At 34.3% G+C, this 20,537-nt stretch overlaps 2 protein-coding genes across 2 annotated transcripts in view; one reads left to right on the forward strand and one right to left on the reverse strand.

The window, feature by feature from the left end:
- The window catches only part of Pex12 (peroxisomal biogenesis factor 12), a 4,661-nt gene extending 4,549 nt beyond the window's left edge, over nucleotides 1–112 (forward strand). Inside the window, exon 8 of the mRNA XM_013311927.1 lies at nucleotides 103–112. Coding sequence (XP_013167381.1) covers nucleotides 103–112 — 10 coding nt within the window. The remainder of the gene's footprint in view (nucleotides 1–102) is intronic.
- Nucleotides 113–3,795: 3,683 nt separating this feature from the next.
- Nucleotides 3,796–19,550, reverse strand: LOC106117965 (nose resistant to fluoxetine protein 6-like). Its single transcript, XM_013312502.1, has 12 exons — nucleotides 19,362–19,550; nucleotides 13,388–13,527; nucleotides 11,459–11,771; nucleotides 9,518–9,629; nucleotides 8,893–8,980; nucleotides 8,225–8,400; nucleotides 7,391–7,576; nucleotides 6,584–6,763; nucleotides 5,832–5,982; nucleotides 4,816–4,993; nucleotides 4,355–4,497; nucleotides 3,796–4,079 (listed from the first exon to the last, which is right to left on the reverse strand). The coding sequence occupies exons 1-12, from the start codon at nucleotides 19,423–19,425 to the stop codon at nucleotides 3,972–3,974; spliced, it is 1,839 nt and encodes a 612-aa protein (XP_013167956.1). The 5' UTR covers nucleotides 19,426–19,550; the 3' UTR covers nucleotides 3,796–3,971.
- Nucleotides 19,551–20,537: the final 987 nt, after the last annotated feature.

A 20,537-nucleotide genomic window follows, 5' to 3' on the forward strand; every position in this document is an offset into this window, starting at 1 on the left:
TTTAAGGCTAATTTCATCTAGTTTTGAAACAATAATGTAAATTTAGATTGCGTCCCAATATTCTGTAGGCAATATGTTTCAAAGCGTTAATGCATTCAACAGATGGGTCTAATAATTGTTAAATATTATAAGCTGATTCCTCAGTTATATTTCGTTATTGAACTTCGCAACATACTGCTTGTTATCATATCTCTTCTTTAAAAGGTTCCATGCCATAATTGTCTCCAGTTATCGATAATCCTTTAAGCAATATTTCTGCTTTAGTATTTTGTTGCTCGTCGTTTGGAAGTACTCTTCGTAACCCCGAAAGCTATTCACTTCTTTGACACGCACAAATTTCGGTATAACACCATAATCGTGACACTGTATCACAAAGTTTAATTCGCTTTCTAATCTATTAACGCTTAATTCTTAAAGTCGCGTACTTTTTCACTCTTGTTTTCCAAACCTCGCCGTAACGGTTTGCTATTATAATGTCTCACGAAAGTTTGAATAATTTAATGTTTCTGCATCTTCTGATAAGCTTCCTTTGAGATAGTAAAGCTTCAGGACGTCATCTTAGTGTCCATTATTATGAATTAAGTATGTAAACAAATCATAAAATGACTGCCATTCAGTATAAATGCCAGAAAAACTTGGTATTGTAATACGTGACAGCTTGACACGTCTATTAAAATAATAAAACTTTATCGTAGTTAACAGATCAAATTCATTGTAACCTTGGCTCCTTAACTAGGTTTCCCTGTATTAAAGGAGCCATTGACTTCCCTTACGATGTTTCAAATGTATTTAATCTTTCTTCAACATATGCTGTTGTAATTCTATCACGCGGTGACTTCTTTAAATTTATTTGTGGTTTTGAAAGAGTTTGCTTAAATTCGTTTTGTAATACTATCAATGCCTCACTTTCCATTTTTCCTTATAAAATATAAGTCTTGAATCGGACCAAATTTTTATGAGAGAAAATAAAATTCACTTTTTTGAAAAAAAAAATGTATTTTTAAATATGAACAGAAAAGTCAACGTTCATAAAATCGTCCCCAAATCGCTGCGCTCGCACGGTAGGGTTCCCAAGAGGCTGGCGGCATTTCCCCGTTGGATGGCCAGGCTCAACCTTTCCTCTCCTCTCTCCTCAATCCCCGAGGCGTCGATGAGGCGTGCGGAAATCTCCTTAAACAGATGACGGGCTTCCCCACCCTAAGGTCCAAGGTCTCCACGCCAAAAGGCGCAAATATATACGGATCTCCCAAGGCCGTATATTTACGCCTTTTTTTTATTTCGGCGGTCGCCGCAGCTGCGCCGGCTTTGCGAGCGGTCGCTCTCACGTGGGATGGGGCAACAGTGTCCACGCATGTGGCATCCCACAAGAGTGACCGTCCGTTTTTCCACGGTATCAGCGTCATACCATCAGGCCTCTTGCCATCGTCTCGGGCGATGCCATTAGGTTCAAGCACTGCCGACACGCCGGAAGAGGCAAAGGCACGACGGATGAGGTCATTTAAGGCGGCATGGCGCAGAATTCGTTTCGCACTGCGACGACATGCTAAACCGTGATGACCTAGAGGATCGACGTCTACCCCAGAACGACAGCGGTGGGGTTCGTTCGTCCGGGACCCTAGACGTAAGCTCACCGCCAAACTAAAAGTAGTCCTCTCCAAAAGCGTACCAACGCTAAGCGATGGAATAGCACTAAGCCAGGTATCCCTGGCCTCGACCAAACAGGCAACCTCTACGCCTAGTATGCTACCAACGAGGTTATCCGAGCTATGAACCGAGGGCAGGAAGGCTGGCAGTGCTACACTTGAAATTTTTCGTATTCCAAGACCACCATGGCGAATCGGTAAGGTTCCTTGGGCCCAACATCTATCATTCAGAGAACAATTGAATGTGCTATTTAACGCTACTCTTATCGTCTCGTCTTAGCGAGAGAGAAGGTCATTGTGGTCCCAAAGCGGTGTACAGCGAAGCGTATAGGTAGTCTTGGAAACAAAAGACAAAATGAAAATATAAAATAGAATAATAAAAATAAAAAGATCAGCACGCACTGTTAGAAGATATATTTACAACCAATATAAAATACAGAGAAAAAGGAAGAAAAAATATATTAAGTTTCAAATACAAAAATATAAAAATTATGAGTAAAAAACGTCTAAAAAGGTTCTGTATCTGTCGGCAACAGGAGCCAATACGTTAAATACGTTAAATTTAGAATTTAGCTCATGACGACACTCTGCCGGTAGCCTTTCGCTGAAATACAACTCACGTTTAGAAAATTTTTACTGTAAACCATTATCACTAAACGATTTTGTAATTTTTTTCAAATCTGACAAAACAGAAGTAGCGTCTCCGCCCAAGGTCCCGTCTTCTAAATACTATACATTGAATTTTGATGTTAAATTCTTAATTTTTCTTTTCTAAGTAACAACTTATAACTATTCAATCCTCTTAGACACCTTATTTACTATACCAAGGAAATAATGTAAAAAAATGTGTTCGAGGGACCAATTTCATGCTATTACATTAATTGTTACATTTGTGAACTTGTAATTATAAGCATGTTTTTAACATATAAGGTCCGTTTTTATGGACGATGTATGTAATTGTTTTGTTTTATGTATTTATAGAAATCAAAATACAGTTTAAACCAATGTTATGTAAGGGAACATACCCATACTACGTGACCCGTTTAGAGGAGGGGGGCGAAGTCTTTAAAATACTACGGACAGTCACAGGAGCGGGAGGGCGCTCAGATTTTAGTCACGTAGTCGTTACTTGTTTTTTTTTTCATAAACATAATTCACTAGTAATTTAAGTATGCATGCAGTCTTATGCTATAAAGAAGAGTATGAGCCAAATTGTTTTTTTTTTCAATTTTTGCCTGTGAAATGATTAAAAATCATAATTATGAATTACTACGTAAAAACTAAAGGGGGTGTGGCTACGACTGGTCGCCGAGGGGAGGGAGAGGTCGAAAAAACTAAAAAAATAGGTCATGTAGTATGGGTATGCTCCCTAAGTTAATGTATAAAGGTGTCATTTAGGGTTTTGTTATTTATTTCTTAATTTTTAATAAAATCAATCAAATGTTTTCAAACCTTTAATTCAACCTTAGTAACTAAACTTATCTAATAGTATACCAATAATTATAGTATATCACAGTTTTTAACATTAATGGGAACTTGCAATATTAGGATTTACGAATTTTGATATTAATTTTTGTATGAAAATATTTTTGTACATTGTTAATAATATTTTAGCTTCAACATTATAAGTAAAAAGTGTAAGTTAAAATTATAAACATAACTGGAAAATATAGGAATGTAATCTATACTATAAAGGTGATGTTTCGTTAGTATTTAAAACATTTTATTTTATAATAATCACGTAAATAAATATCATTTACCACTATTTTAAGACTATAGGAAAAACACATATGTTAAATGTACATATATGTCAAAAACTCGTGGCACTCGTTTGAACAATTTATTTCCAATGGTTATTCTACGGCTCTTTAAAAGATCATTTCTTGGTTCTCATTAATTTATCCGAGTTACCTTTTCATTTTAATGTTATTATTATTAAAAAAATCGTTACATATGTTTCAAAATGCTTTTTAAATTACTGACACCAAATATGACAGAATACGTGCAACGATGTAACAAAAATTTTTACTATTTTCTCATATCTTTTAAATACGTATTTAATTATAATAAGTCGATAAGAAAAATGTCTCGGACTGTCAAAGGGCGACTGCTGCTATAGAAAGTTAAAGTTAATCTTAAAACTAAATACATTCTTTATCTTAACGTTCTATAAATTTTACAAAATATATTTGTACATCAATTTTCCCAATAAATATATTTCAAAAATTCCCGAATTTCCTCTCCAATTAATTACACGGCTATTAATTGCACTAGAACAATATTAATTGTTATTTGGTTTTGTTTAGAGCTGTTTGTTTGTTGTTCATTCTAAAAAAACATTGCCTTCAGAAACCGCTGTAGCGGCAATTCCACTAGCAGGTACACCGGCAATGACGTCACATACGTCATAAAAATTGTCACGAACCAATGCCCACCCTGGAAATAAAGTATACAATTAGATATTTATAATTCACGAGACAGTTACGCGCGCCTTTGCTAGTAATAATTCACGCATGGAAATTATTCTTCTATAAGTTGAATAGCGACAACTACCCTCACTGTACTTATTCAACAATACGTAAACCAACATTATTTTCCAAATTTTAATTAAAAATCAGATTAAATCACATCATATTTTTTTTTCTTCATTAAGTACATGTAGTTTGGTGATGACTCGTGTTTTAAATTGAAAAGATAGAAGAAACCCTTACTATTTCGTATATCGAAGTTCTCGCAAGATCGGTCTTAACCGCGACCTGGGTGAGGTTATAACACCAATGTATCAGTAGGATAGATAGAGACATCCGACTCAGTGGTCGCCAACCGGACCAGGAAAGGAACTGCCACCAGAGACCTGGATACAAAGACACATTATTTGAAATAAGTGATTTTAGTTTGTTTAGCAGCTGTAGCATAAGTTGACGTGAACATCTATTGCACGAATAAGTTGGCTATCCCGTTGAAATACTACGACCACACAGACGACAGTCGTGTCGGAAGCAATACCGTGGTTCGTTGTGCAAGTGCAGTGCCAGAGGCTCAATTTAACCCATTTTTCCCTTCCCATCCATATCTTAAAAGGAAAGAATGAGAAGAGGAGGTGGATTCGATGGAGGATAGGACGATCAAATGAAGTTGATTAAAGGTAGGTTGGTTGGTAGGTATTACTTACTATCAATTTTATATATGAATCCTAATAACGCGACAATCATCATGAAACTGAAGAGTGGACGGTCGATGGCGGTGTAAATGGACGTGACGAGAGGTGACTGCGTATCCCTGATGAAGTAGCCTGATGCTATAGAGAGCAAGAGAATGGGTACCGAACTTCGGTACAGAATACGGCAGATCTGGAGAAAGAAGATACAGAAATATAAACATACATAAATCATATAATTATTATTAAAATTGATGTTTCAGACAAAATGAGCATTTTAAGCTTAACTCATAAATTGGAATATTATTGCCGTAAAACACTTTTACTCGCATAGTTAAATTATATTCGCTATCCTTTTTATACAGTACTAGCTGTCGCCAGAGACTCCGTTTGCACGAGATTAAAAAAAAAATCCTATTTAGTAGCTTACGCGATTTTCCAGATTATGTTCTAAATCTTTGCCTTTCAGCGAGATTTATGCAGCCAACAATCCATCCATCCAATGTTATGTGCAATTTTTATGTTAGTTATTGTATTTTGGTTTAATCTTTATTACCTATAATAAAAACTTTTCTTTCTTTCTTTCTTTAAAACATTCGCATTTATAATATTATACGGTATTGTAAGGTTATTATACTTTATCTTCCAAGTATCAGAAGATATTTGAATATATGAAGAGCGTAATGGCCGCCATGTATTGAATCTGACGTTTCTAAGTTCATATAATTATCGTTCAAATGAAACGACAGTTTTTTTTATCTCAATTAACCCTTATTGTGGCAAAATTACTTTTTTGAAAAAAGGCAAAAAACGAAGTTAAAAAAAAACTAAGTTTAAAATAATTTTACAGTGATCATATTTTTTTTTAAAGTTGTATGTATGGTATACTATACAAAATGAACATAAGGGTTAAATACAAAAAAAAGTAATGGATTACTATTCGTTGTTCATAGAGCCTTCCATCATTATATGTTTTTGAGTTAAATCTAAACAAACATTCCAACTTTTTTCTTTATTTTAGTATATCTCACCAGTGATTCCTTTGGATCGTAGTTGTTCTGTTGCCAATGATAGTGAAGGAAAGCTGCTATAAGTCCTAGCAGAGAGGAAGGCAGGCTGGTCCAAGGAGCCATGTAAATCCACTTGAACGATGGCACACCGTAGTAAAGACTACGGATTGATCTAGAAAGAATATTTACCTTGTAAACAACTACGTCAAAAACATAATTCTGTTTGATTTATATTATGTACTTTTCTTATCTCATTATACATCCCCACTGAGGGGCTCGGAGCCTTCCCTAAGTTAGGGGTAGACTAGGCCAAAGTCAAATACCCTGGCCCAGTGCACTTGACTTCACACATATCATTGAATTTTCTTCTCAGATATGTGCAGGTTGCATCACGATGTTTTCCTTCACCATAAGAACGTTAAATAAATGTGCATATGTAAATCGAAGTCGAAAATCACATTGGTACATGGCGGGATTTGAACTCAACCTACATATTTCAGGTCAAATCAGCCACTAATGCTCCTCATGTATTTTAAATATTCTCTAATTATTAAGATTAGTTTATGTATTAAATGAGCTAGATGGCGTTACTAGCAATTTAAAACACGATATCGTAATGTTAAGTGACTTAACTTACAGAAGGAGAAAAATAAACAAGGTTCAGGCTAACCGCCATCTGCGCTCGGCCACCTCAGGCCCGGTGAAACCGTCTCTTCAAGGCAAATAGTGACTACTCAGTGACAAAAAAAAATCTTAATTGACTTTACACTTACTCAGTGTTCGTTACAAAAAGTACCGCCTTCAAATCCCAGTAGTACGCGATCGCGAAGTTCGTTGCCATGGAAACAACAAGAAGACCGGATAAAACCTTGATAGAGGTGCGGAAAGACTGGCCCAGGACGAGGGTGAGAAACACTGCCAACACATAAAGTTGGAAGTCCACCGCGAGGAACCTGGATATGAAAAAAAAATATATTTAGCACAAATCATGGACACTACAAATAGAACAATATCGTTGAAATAATTTATTGTTATATTTTAAACATTTTTAATTAACCTTAAAAGCTTATGATAACAAATGTTTTACGGCAGCATTATTAACGGATTCGATTAAGTTAACATCATTTACCGTGGGTTTCTGAGACCAAAATTCCCGTTCAAAACATATTCTTATCTCTGTTTTGTCAAAGATAATAAATTCTAAAGATTACTATTTGTTTAATACAGAGACTTGCTGTCGCCCGCGACTTTGTCCGCGCGGAATTAAAAAAAAAACTTAATTAGTGGCCTATGGGTTTTTTCAGATTGTTTTACATTTATGCCAAATTTCAGCGAGATTCATGCAGCCGTTCTAAAGATACCTTCGAACAAACATCCATCCATCCAACCATCGAAACATTCGCGTTTATAATATTAGTAAGTTTTTGATGTCAGAAACCAGTTAGTAGTTTATCCTCCGAGTACTAGTACTAGGCTACTAAAATTAGGTTAGATAAACAAAAATATGAAAGATTTACTTATAAACTACATTTGAAAACCATAGACAATATCACGAAGAGGCTTTTACATAAATCACTCACCATGTCTGTATCAGGCATTTGTCATCAGGCTTATAAAAGTTGTTAAGGAATAAGAAGTGCGACCACCATTTGTCCCTGCAACGGGCGCACTCCGCCTCCACGAAGGGTGACCAAAGCGGGCCATCGCTGACATGTCTCCACCATGTTGTCACAAAACCCACGACAAATATATATAAGGGTAGGATTCTGGGAAATTAAATTGCATCATTAGCGTATAAGTGTCAGCCAGTACTAAAAACTTTGACCTTCTCCATGGATGAATTAAGGTTAAGAAATCTGCTATCCCTTGTCCCCCTTTCTATGAAACAAACCCTTAAGTAAGATGATACAGAGACTGGACAATGTCCAAATCATATCGCATCAATAGTGCTTCAGATAATGATGGATTATCTACATCTCTTTCGGTCTTAAATACAGTCGACCGATCATTACTTGATTTTCGTTCATTCGATCTCTTGTATTACGAACTTTTAACATTGGTAAAACGAAATTTTCTCATTTCTTACATTAGTTAATAAAAAAGTCTATTTTAAAGTTACTGCTTATCATGTTTCCAATACATATTTATATAGGTACTATACTAGTATATAATACTAGCTTTTGCCGAGACACCGTCAGCGGGGAATTAAAAACTTAGTAAGCAGCCTATGTGTTCTTCCAGACTGTGTTCTACATCTGTGTCAATTCATCGAGATTCATATCGCGACTCTGTTTTAACCTACTAACAAACATCCATCCATCCATTCGAATTTATTCTAATTAGTAAGAAGTAAAATTAATTGTAATTAATGTTGGGTAAAATTCTACAATACACTGTATTTCTTATTATATTACCTGGAGAGTCGATTTAACACGGAGCTAAGGAACAAATGCAAGTTTAGTTGTTTCTTAGGATTGTTCTCAATGTAAATGAACATGTTGTACGCGTAGAGGAAACTGGAGAGCAGAATGAAGGTCTGCACTATGACGGTACCGTTGTGCAGTAAGATAGACATCGGGTGACGGTTACCCTGTAAATCGATAGAAAGAATTAGTGAATGTCGGCTGATTTAAAAAATCTTGAGCCTTGGTTTATTTAAGGGTCATCGTTAATTACATAAGGCCAAGTTATTAGCTTCAAAATCTGTATAAATTTCTGTAATAATTTATGTATTTGTTAAATGTTATTGACAATCGTCGCTTGAGATGTCGATGACTGAATTTCTAAAATATTGAAAAGTAGCTGTAGCCCGCGACTCCGCGACATAAAAAAATCTAAATATATACATAAGTTAAATAAAAAGCAGCTCTTCAAGGCACAAATTCTACAAAAAAAAATGAATAAATAGTATCCTATGTCCGTCTCCTGGCTCTAAGCTACCTCCTCACAAATTTTCAGCCATATCGGTAAAGCCGTTCTTGAATTATAAATAGTGTAACTAACACGACTTTCTTTTATATATATAGATTATATTTATTAATACGGGACAATGAGATGCAGACAATTTCGAAACAAAACTTACATTTTCAATGAAGCGTGGGTTCATAACGTATGCGGCATGATAAGTGATCACGGAGTGTGCCAACATGACACAGAGCAAAGTGATCGTTCTGAAATATAACAAAAAATCTTAATTTAATTGTGTACACCTTAGATATATCTTTATCGAAGGCTCAGAGGATGCCCAAGTTAGTGGAGACTACGCTATAGTCAACTACGCAGGCATAGTGAGGATTATTTGCGGATATTTGGAGGAATTTGGCGAGTTTCTAAACAGAGGCATGTCTTATTATATGGGTAAGTAAACATTTATTTTAGTCCTCTTTCCCTTCCCACCCTTTTCTTTTAAGGAAAGGATAGGAAGTTGAAGTGGACTTTCCGGATGAGAGGACGCATGGAAAGGGAAAATATTTTCTTTCTGTGCATCCTCTCCTCCGTCGATTAAAGGTAGGCAACGCATCTGCATTGCGTATGTCTATGGGCAACGGTCACTTCGCTACTTTAGCGATTTCAGGTGGCCGCTCGCTCCTTTGCCACCTTATGATATAAAAAAAAATTTGGACTTTCGCTCCAAAGCCGTAGACCTCTTTAAGTAAACTGTGGTTAAATTGGACATTTTACTTTATAAAACTAAATATCATACTCACTTCATGCCATGAATAGGCTGTAGGGCGGTGAGTCTGGCATCTCCAGTCTGATAAGAGTCTGTCAGCCGCCTCCAATTTTCCACAAAGGAAAAAGTCATTAAATAACGATTAGCTGTAAATAAAAATAATTATATATCATCTTATATATAAAATTCTCGTGTCACAATGTTAGTTAACATATTTCTCGGAAACGGCTTGACTGATTCTCATGAAATTTTATATCTATATTCAGTAGCTCTGAGAATCGGCGCCGACGGAGTCGCGAGTTACCGTATGTTAAAAGAAATAGTTTAGCTCTTAAAGAATAACAATTGACATAGTAGAATCCGAAGATCTTATTACTAACTAGCTATCTCCCGCAACTCCGTCGGCGCGGAATAAAATAACTCAATAAGTAGCCTATGTGTTCTTCCAGATTATGTTCTACATCTATGCCTAATTTCAGCAAGATCTATGCAGCAGTTCTCGACATATCTTCAAACAAACATTCCATCTAAACATTCGCATTTATCTTATATCTTTAAATGAGCAATTCTTGTATACATATAATTGGAATCTTGGAATCGGCTCCAACGATTTTCATAAAATTTTGTATATAGGGGGTTTCGGGGGCGATAAATCGATCTAGCTAGGAATCATTTTTAGAAAATGTCATTTTATTCGTGTTTTATCGATAATCAACTTAAACATAAACTTAACTTTTTCTATCGGTAAGATCGAAAAATATTATTCATATTTCATCATTTTATTAGTAATTCGTACTTAAACACATTTTTTATACTATATTTTTTCATCCAGTTAAGTAATATTAAGATGTGTGCATGACACCAGTTCATTTTCTATTCATAAGAACTCCATAATAATGTGGGATTGCATAAAGCAATCATCGTAAATTATATAATTATCTATCATTGGAAAAGACCGTTCTATTCAATGAGGGCTTAGATGTTTGCGTTATTCGTTAATTACATTTGTTACTTGATTAACGTCTTTAAAGCTTTATAGTGAGCCATGATTTGTCACACATCTAGAGTGGCGTAATCTTAATTTACCACGAAGGTAGAGTTGTGACGTAGTGTAGTAGAATTGTCGTTCTGCTAACTGAACGCACACGCCGAGACATCGTCATAGACAAAATTTGTTTTAAAATTTGTGCAGAGCCCCCTATCGAGCATAAAGTACACTAAAATCTCTTACTAATTTTGACACAATTTTCACATATTCGTGTTAGACCCACACGAAGAATGCGAAAAGGTCTTAAATATAGACAAGAAATTTGTATATCTTTATAACCTTTTTAGTATAAATATTGACTATGAATTAATATTTGTGTACTTAAGAGTAGTTTTGTCGGAATATGTTCTTTCAAGGTAATACGGCACTATCAGTGCGACCCTCGTGTGAAACTAGAATAATGATACGAATAATGAGGCATTAATTTTATACTAGAACTTCGCTTTAACAGGTCATAATGCGATTAACCTTTTTTTATTATAGCTTGATGCGAATGACGTTCATAACGAAAATAACACGTCAAAGTTATGACGTACTTTATTAATATTATACATTTATGCGTTAACGTTGCATTATTGCTTATGCCTTAATCAGTCCGCATGGGATTAAAAAAAAGTTAATTATTAGCCTATGTGTTTTTACAGATTATCTTCTACATATATGTCAAATTTCATAGATATCCATGCAACGGTTCCGGAGATACCTTCTAACAAACATCCATTCTTGCATCGAAACATCTGCATTTATTGCACGATCGTGGTTCGGTTATAATATAAAAAAAAAAAAACTCAAAACATAGTAATCGCGTCTCATATGTTTTTTCTGGAAAATTTTAGCGATACAATCACAGATTAATAAAATTCATAGACATTTGATGGAAATTTTTTGCAGTACACCTTCCGTTTGCATAATGAATGATCTACTCACGTTTGTGGTCTGGGTTTCTTGTTAAATGGTATATCGTTCCGATAACATTCATAAGTAATATGAATCCGGTTATATACGCAAATGATACATCTAATTCATCTATTGGTTTTGTTGGTGGAGTTTTTGCTGTCTTGCAATAATTCAATGTTGCCAGTTTTGTGTCCAAACCGTATGTGTTCTTTGTTATATCGCTGACACATTTCACGAATCTCCTGTTGAGGGAAACTTCGTCGATGTGCGAACATCTGGAGCTGACACAATATCCGCGATGGATTCTTGTATGATTAAAGTTGGTACGATCTTCGGAGAATTGCTGTAAAAAAATACAGATATAAAATACAATAAAAGATATAAGAAAAAATGATAACATAATTGACTTCAAAAAATACTAAAACAACGAAGACTATTTAAACTGTCGTCAAACATTTTTATAATTTTATAAAAAAGGCTATAACACTCACGTATATTCGTCCGGTGCCGCCACCGGACGAATATACGTGACGCCCTTCATCAGGGTGAATGGGACTCGTATTATTTCGCGGACACGGACCATCGCTCACTCATGATGAAGGGCACTCGATAGGCTCGGAACTAGTCGGTGTCGACACCGGACGAACATACGAGAGTGTTTTAGCCGTTTTTATAAAGTTTAACGAAGACGGTGTCTATTGCCTAAAACCGTCGTACGAAAACGAGGGTTAAGCAATGAAAACCTACGATGAATTTCAGTTTAAATAAATCTTTATATTAATATTTATCTAACAAAATCGATTTAATAATTTAAACCCATTTAATCTAGATGGCGTTGTAGGCGTATTAGTACATTTGCACACCGTATCGGGACCGGTCATGGTTTTGACCTTACGATACAATGGCCTTAAATGACATGTCAAAATCGGTTATTACTCAAGACCTTAGCCCCTAAAAGGATAAAGCAAGGTCGGATCACAAGGACCACGACAGTTACAAAATAACTCGTTAGCGTCTCTTAAAATTTCTAATATCAAGCATTAGATAATAGAAAATTAATCTGATTTGAATTAATTGAATTCAGTCAACATAATTTACATACTTATTTCTAGAATATTGACACAATTATTGCAGTCTGATAATAATATTTGAGATGGAAATTTTCTAAATTTTTCTCTACCATCATCATCATAATGAGCCTAAATTTGTCCTCTGTTGGACGTAGGCCTCCCCCATCGATTGCCACAATGCCCGGTCCTGTGCCGCCCGCATCATACAATTGGAAATTTCGCGTGCAATTTTTTTTTCATTTATAATCCGAATTCCTTACATATGCACGGTATATATTAAAACTTTAGCCTGTAAACCTGTGTTACCATGAATAATTTCTTGTAGGGGAACCGTAACGGAGATTTTTGTTTTTTTTTATAACAGAAGTGGGCAAACGAGCAGCGGGAACACCGAGGTGTTCAACGACGCCCATGGATATCAGCAATACCAGAGGAACCGCAGATGCGTTGCCGGCCTTTGAGATGGTGATTTACCTGAACGTAATTACCTTGTACCAAATCGTAAAGCCTACCACAATTGGAACGCATATACTCGTACAACCGCACTTTTAGGGTAGCTGATCATAATACTAAGTAAAGACAACGGTCGAAAATCCCCGCTTTGATTCCCCTTCTATTATCGTTGACAAGTCATTGGTCGACGTTTATCATGGTCTATATGGTAAATGGGTCCTTATTTACGTGTCGTTATAGTTCATGTACTAATGTGTATTTCGATTTACATATGTACATTTACCCGACGTTCTTATGGTAAAGGAAAACATTGTGATGCAACCTGCACATCCCTGCGAAGGAATTCAAAGATCTGTGTAAAGTCAACCCTCACTTAGGGTAGGCTCCGAGCCCCTTAATGGGGACGTATAGTGAGCTAATGATATCTGAAACTTACTTGAATGATGTTAAATAGTTGTTTGTTAGCGGATGGTAGTAGGTCGAAGGTGGCGAGGCAGAAGGCGCCGCGTCGCTGGGACAGGCACGCCTCGTAGTCATCCAGCTGGAATAGCTGCGGCAGCTGATGGTATTGCTCGTCTGTACCACAAAGAAATATTTTTAATCCTACTGATAAGTAATGTGTTCCGGGGATTTACTATAAAGATTCATGAGAGGTATTCTTTGCGTTTATGTAAGTTTTTATGTATATAGCTTTGTATGTATTTCATTGTAATTTCATGTAGTTTATATGCCTGCTGACGCTGACAAAATTGTGATTTAAAATTTATAAAAAAAACAACTGCTTCCGCATGGAATTTTAAAAAATACTTAATAAAAAGTATATGTGTTCTTCTAGACAATGTTTTACATGTATGTCAAATTCCATGGAGATACTTTCTGACAAATATCCATCCATCTAAACTTCCTCATTTATAAATAAGTAAGATAAATCATTTATCATGGTTTTTGAGACCAACGTTCCCGTTTAAAACATATTGTCATCTATGTTTTGTCAAAGGTAATGACAGATATGACGATGTATTTTAAACAAAGATTTTGATCTCAGAAAACAAAACTTAATAGCGTTCTGAAATATTTTTTAAAAAACTTCCAGCGGTATTTTAGCTATTATTACTCATTGTGACGGATTTTTTTTTAACTTACAATTCCTTTCCAATAAACAAAGTGCAAGGTAATTGACGTAAATACCCACATTAGACGTAATGGAAATGTTTTCGTTATACGACACACCTTTCTGGCCCAGTGAGAAAATATATATACCAAGGCTAGACAAGACAACTGCTACTAGGATCTTGCATTTTTTTATATCATAAAGTGGTAAACGAGGGAGCGGCCACCTGAAATCGCTGAAATAGTGAGCATTGCCCATAACCATATGCAATTGCATATGCGTTGCCCACCTTTAATCGATGGAGGAGAGGATGCACAGAAAGAAAATATTTTTCTTTCCTATGCTTATCTGATTCGGAATGTCCACTTCCACTTCACATCATCAAGTCACTTCAAAGTCACATCTATGCCAAAATTTATACAATAATTGCCTCCTTTTGCTTATAAAATTTTTAAATCTTATTTTATTTCTTACGTACGTAATATTAATTAGGAATATTTGAATGCATGGATGGATGTTTATTAGAAGGTATCTCTAGAACGGTTTAGCGGATCTCTATGAAATTTGCCTTAAGTGTAAAACTTAGTCTATTAATATTTTTTCTTAATTCTGCGCAGACGGAGTCACGGGCAAATGCTAGTTGAATATAATCATAATGTATTCGTCTCAAAAAAATAATAAATTAAAAATGTTCAAGTTCTTGTAATATACAATGCACATTTTTGCGATATTTTTTCACGTTACTTTCACCTTAATTGTAATACATATTTAAAAGTATTAAGATTTTGTGGAGAAAAACTTTATTTTAAATAGAGGTCATTGACCCAAGTATTAAGTATTTTACGACTCCTAATCATTGATATAAAGAAAATCGTACAAGAATTCAAAAACAATAATTATTAACTTCTAACAACTTCGTTACATAGAATGATTTCGCATATTTCTACAATGTATTTTTGTAACGAAAAGCATTTATGCCAATATTATGTAGGTACTAGCTATAAGAACTTTATGTATCAACTAGTTATCGCACGCGACTACGTCCGCGCGGAATTAAAAAATAACATAATAAGTAGCCTATGTGTTAAAGACTAAGTTTTATATATGTGCCAAATTTCATCCAGATCTGTTTAGTTGTACTGGAGATAACTTCAAACAAATATCCAACCATCCATCTAAGCATTCGCATTAGTAATCTGAAGGCCAATTTGTGATAGAAAAGGGGGCTAACGAGCGGCGGGAACACTAAGTTATTAACGACACCCATGGACATCTGCAACACTAGAGGAACTGCAGATGCGTTGCCGGCCTTTAAGGAAATGGTATGCTCGCTTCTTGAACGTCCCCAAGTCGTATTGGTTTGGAAATACCGCCGAGGACAGACCGTTCCACAACGCGGCTGGGAAGGGGGCGTGGATATAGCGAAAGAAAAGAAACATCCCGTTTCTTTGTGACCTTTGCATTTGCAAATGCGGATATGTATAGCCACAGTTCGCTTCACTATTTTAACTAATTGACCGCTTGTTCGTTAACAACCTTATACTATAAAAAAGAGTCTTGTCAGACAGACGCACAACAAAGTGATCCTATAAGGGTTCCTTTTTTCCTTTCTAGGTACGGAACCCTAAAAAAACTATAAATACGTGTGATAACACTAATAGCGTCAACATAATTATGTAACAAGAGTTACTGTTAATTGTGCAAAAAAACTATTCCGCGTCAAACGTAAACGATTGACGTTACAAAGACTACAACGTTTTTGTGCAATTAGTGATATTGTTTGCGTTCAATCCCATCGTCACTCTCACATCTTTTAATATTGTCGATCCCAGTACTTTTCCATTTAATAGCGTCATATGTATTGAACTTTTGAATAAGATTAGCAAGTCATAAAAGCAATGTGTTCATTAACAAAAAAATAGTTAACACCTATTTATGAAAAAAAATCTAGAATCAACTTAAATTATTTATAAAAAAAGGTATTGTAGACGCTTTATATCTTAATAATGGAGGATGGATGGATATTTGTTTGAAGGTATCTACGGAACGGCTGAACGAATCTCGATGTAATTAAGCATACATGTAGAACATAGACTGGAAGAACACATAGGCTACTAATTATTCTTTTTTTAAATTTTGTGCGGACAAAGTCAGTGCGGACAGCTAGTTATGAAAAAATATAGAATCAACTTTGATTTTTAATTAAAAATGTATTGTGGTCGTTTAAAATCACAAAAACTGCAACTAATTCTGGTTTTTTACTTAATAGCCTTTAAATTGAGTATTAATATATAAATATATCTTTTATTACAATAAAATATATAAGGTTTTTGAAACGTAGTGCTTACGCGATGACATTTAATTTTTTTTTTCTTTAGACTTGAATTAAGGCAATTTAACAGACATTGCATTGCCGGGTTCTACTAGTATACGTAAAAGTTATTATAAGTGAGAAATATATATTATAATTTATAAAAATATTCTGCCAATATAAACATGCAACAAATATCATTAGTAGCTGTCGCCCGCGACTCCGTCCGCTCGCTAAAATATATATAGTAGCAGATCCTCAGACCTACTGAATATGCATATAAAATTTCATAAAAAGTTTCGAAGGAGTATGGTTACTAACATTGTGACAAGAATTTTACATATAAGATTAGCATTAAAATGACAATGAGACATGAATATACAGTGGCCCAAGGAAAGGATAGATTGCGTGAAAGGTGACATGATTAAGAAGGGACAGTAGAATGAAATGACGTGTGATAGATTAATTTTGAAGTGGGAATTAAATTCACCGACATTGGAGCGACTACTGGCCATGAACATCTTCAATTGCAAATGGCCTACTTATAGAATCGGAGGAGGGGATGCACAGAAAGAGAATATTCCTCTTCCATCTTTTACTTACAAGTAAAGGATTGAATTGAAGTGAAGGATTGGATTGAAACGTGAAATTGCTATCATTTGACGCCTGCATTCCATGTAATCCTGGTACTGCACAGGTCAAGTCGGAGCATTGGTGCAAATGATGTTGTTGCTGGCGTGCTGGTGAACGATGATGATAAATTGGTGTGTAATTTGGTCATTATAAAAAAGAAATGTGAGTTATGAAATAAGTTCACTGACCGTATCTTGATTCATATTTTCCTCTTACCTTGATAGAATGTTTCTGTCAAGGCAATTGGCGGTTTAAATTTCGAATATATTAATAATTTTACGATTGTAAAATTATTTTGCGATTGATTTTATCAAAGCATTTTACTTTGAGATATATTTTATGTTTATTTTAATATTATTAATTATTATTTTTCGCATTATAACAAGTGATCTTTTTATTAAATTGATTTTGTTTCTTATTTGACTGAAAAGAGTAATAGTTTTTTTTAGATATATGACTAAGTATAAGTTAATTCCTTAATTGCTCCTACATATTATTGTTTTTGTTTTGTTCCAAAAAGAATAATAGAGATGTCAATATATTAAAAGTGCGTTCCAAACCTTATGTCAAATTCTCTTTAATAAAACAAAAACTACAGCATGTATTGATTTAAAGTACACCTCAGTATTCTACGGTTGTAAACATTGATAAAAAACATAATTATTATGTTATATTTACCGAAAAAGCAAGGTTTAATTTTAATTTTTAAGGTTGATTCAACGGCAGAAGATTATTCATAAAATTTTAATGTTTCCAAATTTTTTTATGACATAAAAATATGTTACATGTTTTTGTATTTTTATTATACTTTTTTAATGTTATTTTATTTAATTTTAATACGTTCATACATATATTAATATTACAATTGTTAAATTGCTAAAAACAATGCGACTCGAAGGTGATAAAATGTGTAAATGCGTTCCATTAGTTTGTACCTATTAGATTCCTTGTACGTAATAACTGGCTATCACCTATGATACCGTCCGCACGGAATAAAAAAAACTTAATAAGTAGCTTATGTGTGCCCCAAATTATGTTCTACATGTGTACCAAATTCACCAAGATCTGTAGAGCCGTTCCGGAGATATCTTCTAGCAAACATCCATCTAAATTTTCATCATCATCAGCTCACTATACGTCCCCACCGAGGGGCTCGGAGCCTACCCTAAGTTAAGGGTGATTAGGCCATAGTCGACCACGCTGGCCCAATGCGGGTGGGTTGACTTCACACATATCTTTGAATTACTTCTCAGATATGTGCAGCATCACGATGTTCTCCTTCACCGTAAGAACGTCGGATAAATGTACATATGTAAATCGGAAATCGAAAAACACATTGGTACAGGGCGGGATTCGAACCCAGGACCTGTAGATTGCAAGTCAAGTGCTTGATCACTGAGCTACCGACGCTCCATTTCTAAACTTTTTCATTTATAATAGTAGTAAGAAGTAAGATTATGTGCGATCTCATTTTAACATAACACACGACAAGAGATAAATAATATCCCAACACAAACTGCGCTGTTAATCGATTAATAATATTTTTAATTTACCATTTCTTATATATCATCTATCGATTTCCTTAGTTACTGTATTTTTAAATAATAATGTTATTATAATTATTAACTAACAGCGACAGTTCAAAGCTTAAACTATCGGACAATACGAAGTATCATCTCTATGACTACGTTTAGACATCATTAGTTAGAATAATTTAGAGTGAATGGCGCGCTTTCGTTATCAAGTCCAAGGACATAAACGTTGATATTTTATTAAGGATAGTGTTGTGCCGACACCGGAATAGTGTCGGATTATCTTCCAAACACTACATATTATATTTATATCTCTTTGTGTAAAACCTAGTTATGTGTACTAGTTAGTGAACTTGTAAGTATATGTTCAAAATTAAATTAAACTTGTCAATATTGCCTTAAATCGAAAACAGGATGATTCAGCCGTGCCTCAACAGGGGCACTGCAATATATTATATATCGCATTTTATATATTTACTAATATAAGAATTTAAAATATAAATACATAAAAAACCTGTAAATTTCAGAAATTATTAAGTTCGACTCTTGTTATAATTTTAATATTACAATTCAAGAATCCTTACCAAAAGCTTAATTTTCAAGTGTAATCAAAGTCATATAATTTAAATAATCATTAATTTGAGAATAATTTGTAACTTGTACTCTATAAAATAATAATTTTATAAATATGTTTGTCCACTAAACGTTCTTTGTATTGCCTTTATATAAAATATAGTAAAATAAAAGAAATTACGAAAATTTAATTCTTGATTTCAAAGATTTAGTTGATAAAATTAAGTTACAATTTAAATAACTAACTTACCAGTTAATTTTAATGCATTTCCCGTTACCACGGTAACAATTAACAAGAACCACAACACACCCATCACTTAAACTTACATCCAAACTTAAGGACGAACCGGCACTAAGCAAATGGCTAAGTTAGCGAACAATCCTACAATATATACGTAGAATCAAATACGTTAAACTAGTTGTCGACTACACGCGTGTCTGTCCGTCTGCGTTCGATTATCATTGCGTATAATGTTTACACCAACAATGAATTCAATGATTCATTAAAACCAGATCGATGAAGGTCGGATGTTCTTTTGTTTTTACAGATTTTTAAAAAGATAATTTTCATAGTCAGAGTTAGCTGTCGTCCACGATTGCATCCGAACGGAATTTAAAAAAAAATGTAGTCTATGTTATTCCAAACTATGTTCTACATCTATATTAAATTTCAGCGAGAACCATGCAGCCGGTCTGGAGATGCCTTCAAACAAACATCCCTCCTAATATAAACATTCGCATTTATAATATTAGTAAGATTAGTAAGAACGTTATATTACATAGAAATGTTCGAGAAAATACTCTAGTGTATACTCACCTTTAAATTGAAGCGTCAATAGCCTAATGGTTAAGGGTTTTTCCGATGGTCGGAGCGTCGAATCCCGCCATTCGACTATGGTCTTTAACCATATCCTGGCACAAACATAGAGCTTAGTTGGAATGATACAAGATAATAATATATAAGAATAATAATAAATTTTGGTTTAAATAATAATTTATTTAAATCAAAATATACATCAGTTGTTGGACAATTCTTTCAAGTATATAATACCTATGACAGGATGCTCCGTTCTTCCGTATTTTTATTTTTTTACAATATGATATACCTTACAAATAAACAAAAAGTGATAAAAAAATATCTAAATAAAAGAATTGTATTATATCCAATGTCTATGCCTTAGTGTATCCACGATTATCGATATTTTAGAATCTTATCTATCTGAAATCGATGTTACCAGAGCGTAACTTAATAATTACTCAAGTTAACAAAGTCTCGGAACGAATACAGCTGATAATTATGTGTAATTATAATTGTTTATCATCACGCGAATCCTTGCCCTTAGCCTTTATTTGTATGATAAACAAAGATACGTAACATAATTAATAAGATATAAAAATTAATTCCAGCTTGATACCTTCATTTGTT

The sequence above is a fragment of the Papilio xuthus genome, unplaced genomic scaffold (assembly GCF_000836235.2).
Source record: "Papilio xuthus unplaced genomic scaffold, Pxut_1.1 DF827679.1, whole genome shotgun sequence".
NCBI classification, from domain to species: Eukaryota; Metazoa; Arthropoda; class Insecta; order Lepidoptera; family Papilionidae; genus Papilio; species Papilio xuthus.

Excerpts from the sequence above, each read along its gene's own strand:
- LOC106117965 (XM_013312502.1), bottom strand. The coding sequence starts at position 19,425 with ATGGGTGTGTTGTGGTTCTTGTTAATTGTTACCGTGGTAACGGGAAAT. Across the intron at positions 11,772-13,387 it reads AACTATTTAACATCATTCAA|CAATTCTCCGAAGATCGTAC; the intron begins GTAAGTTTCAGA and ends ATTTTTTTACAG. Across the intron at positions 7,577-8,224 it reads GTGTTAAATCGACTCTCCAG|AATCCTACCCTTATATATAT; the intron begins GTAATATAATAA and ends TTAATTTCCCAG.